At 40.9% G+C, this 2,196-nt stretch overlaps 1 protein-coding gene across 1 annotated transcript in view; it reads right to left on the reverse strand.

The window, feature by feature from the left end:
* The window catches only part of rxrgb (retinoid X receptor, gamma b), a gene marked incomplete in the record, with an annotated part of 27,991 nt that overhangs the window by 1,782 nt on the left and 24,013 nt on the right, over positions 1-2,196 (reverse strand). Inside the window, 1 exon segment of the mRNA XM_035653564.1 lies at positions 1,730-1,859. Coding sequence (XP_035509457.1) covers positions 1,730-1,859 — 130 coding nt within the window.

A 2,196-nucleotide genomic window follows, 5' to 3' on the forward strand; every position in this document is an offset into this window, starting at 1 on the left:
CTAAGTCTTTTACATTTGCTCAACACATTTTTGCCACAGTTTAAACACGGACCAACACCGCTGCGATATTTCCTCCAACAGTGCCGGCTCTGCCACCCGCCAACAGCGAGCCTGCACGACTTCTGCGTCGCGACAGAGGTCATTAACCACCACCCAGCGCCCGCAATCGACAGTAACAAAACCACGTACACAAAGAACAAAATAGTAGTAGCCTATTAGAGAACTTCCCAATGAACATACCTAGTCCAATCAAGTTAATCACCCCAACGTAGAAGGACTTTAAAGTGAAAGGGAATGAAAGGGATATGGAGAAAGGGTCACCAAGATATCACATTGTTTGAGTTGACATCACAGGCTGGACCAGCTCATTAGTCGCCTCACATTCTCACGCAAGCCATACAGGTACATCACACAGGTAAAAAGCATGGCATCCTGTTGGCCGACGTCCACCGACCAACAGTATAGAATGCACCGCCACGTGGCTGGGAGTGGGTTCCAATCTTTGATAGAGTAGGACTAAGCAATCAAAAATGACATAGGAAAGAAGCATAACCGTAATAGATACTGGCCTGATCCCATCAAATAGTCAACTGCTTTAGACAACCGTGCTTATTTGCCCATCCCACATACAGTAACCACAAAACAGTTCCAGGCCAAGTGTCCTTAGTGAATTCCAAGTTACGACATTCTTCAAAGCAGTATTGTATAAGCCAGCAAACCTCAACCTAAACTATGCAAATAAACAACATTCCCAAAAACTCCAAACACCCTCACCATTATTTGCTGGTCTAGGCTGAGCAAAACACCTTTGCCAAATGCCAGTATTCCACAATACCAGCACTATCATTACCCTCAATCACCAAGTTTCTGTTGTCAACCTATACATAAAAAATGCCATATCACTAACTCCATCAACTCTTGTAAAATATTTCAAAACTCCCCTCCAAATAACATAATTATAACAGACACATGCATGTTGCTCTGCTTGGAATAATAACGTGTGTCTGATTTTTTTTTCCACAAAAGATGTCTCCTACTGCACTGGTAAAAGTCCAGTGTATGTGCACTGGCTGGCTCTACATCTAGCATCTAGATACAGAATTGACGTACTGACCAGGACTGACTTACACACTATTTGTGATTTTAAAAATCGGATTTTCAGTAGAGCACAGAGAAACTTTCCACTTCCAAGCAGCATGAATATGAAATCATCCTTCTACTGTCAAACGCTGCATCATACCAGCATTCTGCACAGTGAAGCTCAAACATTTACACTGTAGATACATCACACAATATAGATACGATAGATAATAATAGAATAGATAGATAGACAAATAGATAGATAGATAAGATTAGATAGATAACTTTATTAATCCACACAATGAAAATTAACTTGTCACACGCAGCATTTTGATGTGAAAAAGATAGATAAATCCGATACGATATAAGACGGCTAGCATCAGTACGATACGGAGGATAGAACAAAAAAAATAGGAAAACAATTTATGACACTTCATTCTTTCAAAAACGGAAAAAAAAACAAATAGATCGATAGATACCCGATAGATAGATAGCCATAGATAGCATAGAAATACATAATAAATAACTACGAGATAAAAAAACAAAGGAAACATCTTGCATATGCAAGTCCAAGGGATTTTGTATCTCCTGCTGCATGGATGGGAGTGTGTGTGTGTGTGTGTGTGTGTGTGTGTGTGTGTGTTTCTACCTGCTCGTAATAGGATGACCTGGTCATCGAGGGGGAGTTCGGAGAAGTGTGGGATCCTTTTGGCCCACTCCACCAAGGTGAAGAGCTGCTTGTCTGCTGCTTGACATATATTGGTGACTGGGTCGTTGGTCTGGAGAGAAACAAGAAGAAGAATGCAAAAACAAAATATTAATTGTGCTGGTAAGATCCTTCCGCGGCTTTTCTAACAGCAGGTGGAGCTGCGGATATCTTTGGGTGCTTGGTTAACCGACAGTTTCTTCTTGAGGTAAACGTCTTGAAGTTACACAAAGGGACAGAAAGACTGTAAGAAAGCCACCAGAGTTCAACAGCTTGGAGCTGTTGTATTGGACTGCATGAGATTGTACAGATGCACCTAAAAATTGGTAACACAGTGTCTACTTTACTGTTAGTTAGTTATGGGATTGCATAAAGGGTCAGCAACCATTACTATCAAAAGAGCCATTTTT

Source organism: Morone saxatilis, unplaced genomic scaffold (assembly GCF_004916995.1).
Source record: "Morone saxatilis isolate NCDOM2014 unplaced genomic scaffold, NCSU_SB_2.0 Contig12, whole genome shotgun sequence".
Classification (NCBI taxonomy): domain Eukaryota; kingdom Metazoa; phylum Chordata; class Actinopteri; family Moronidae; genus Morone; species Morone saxatilis.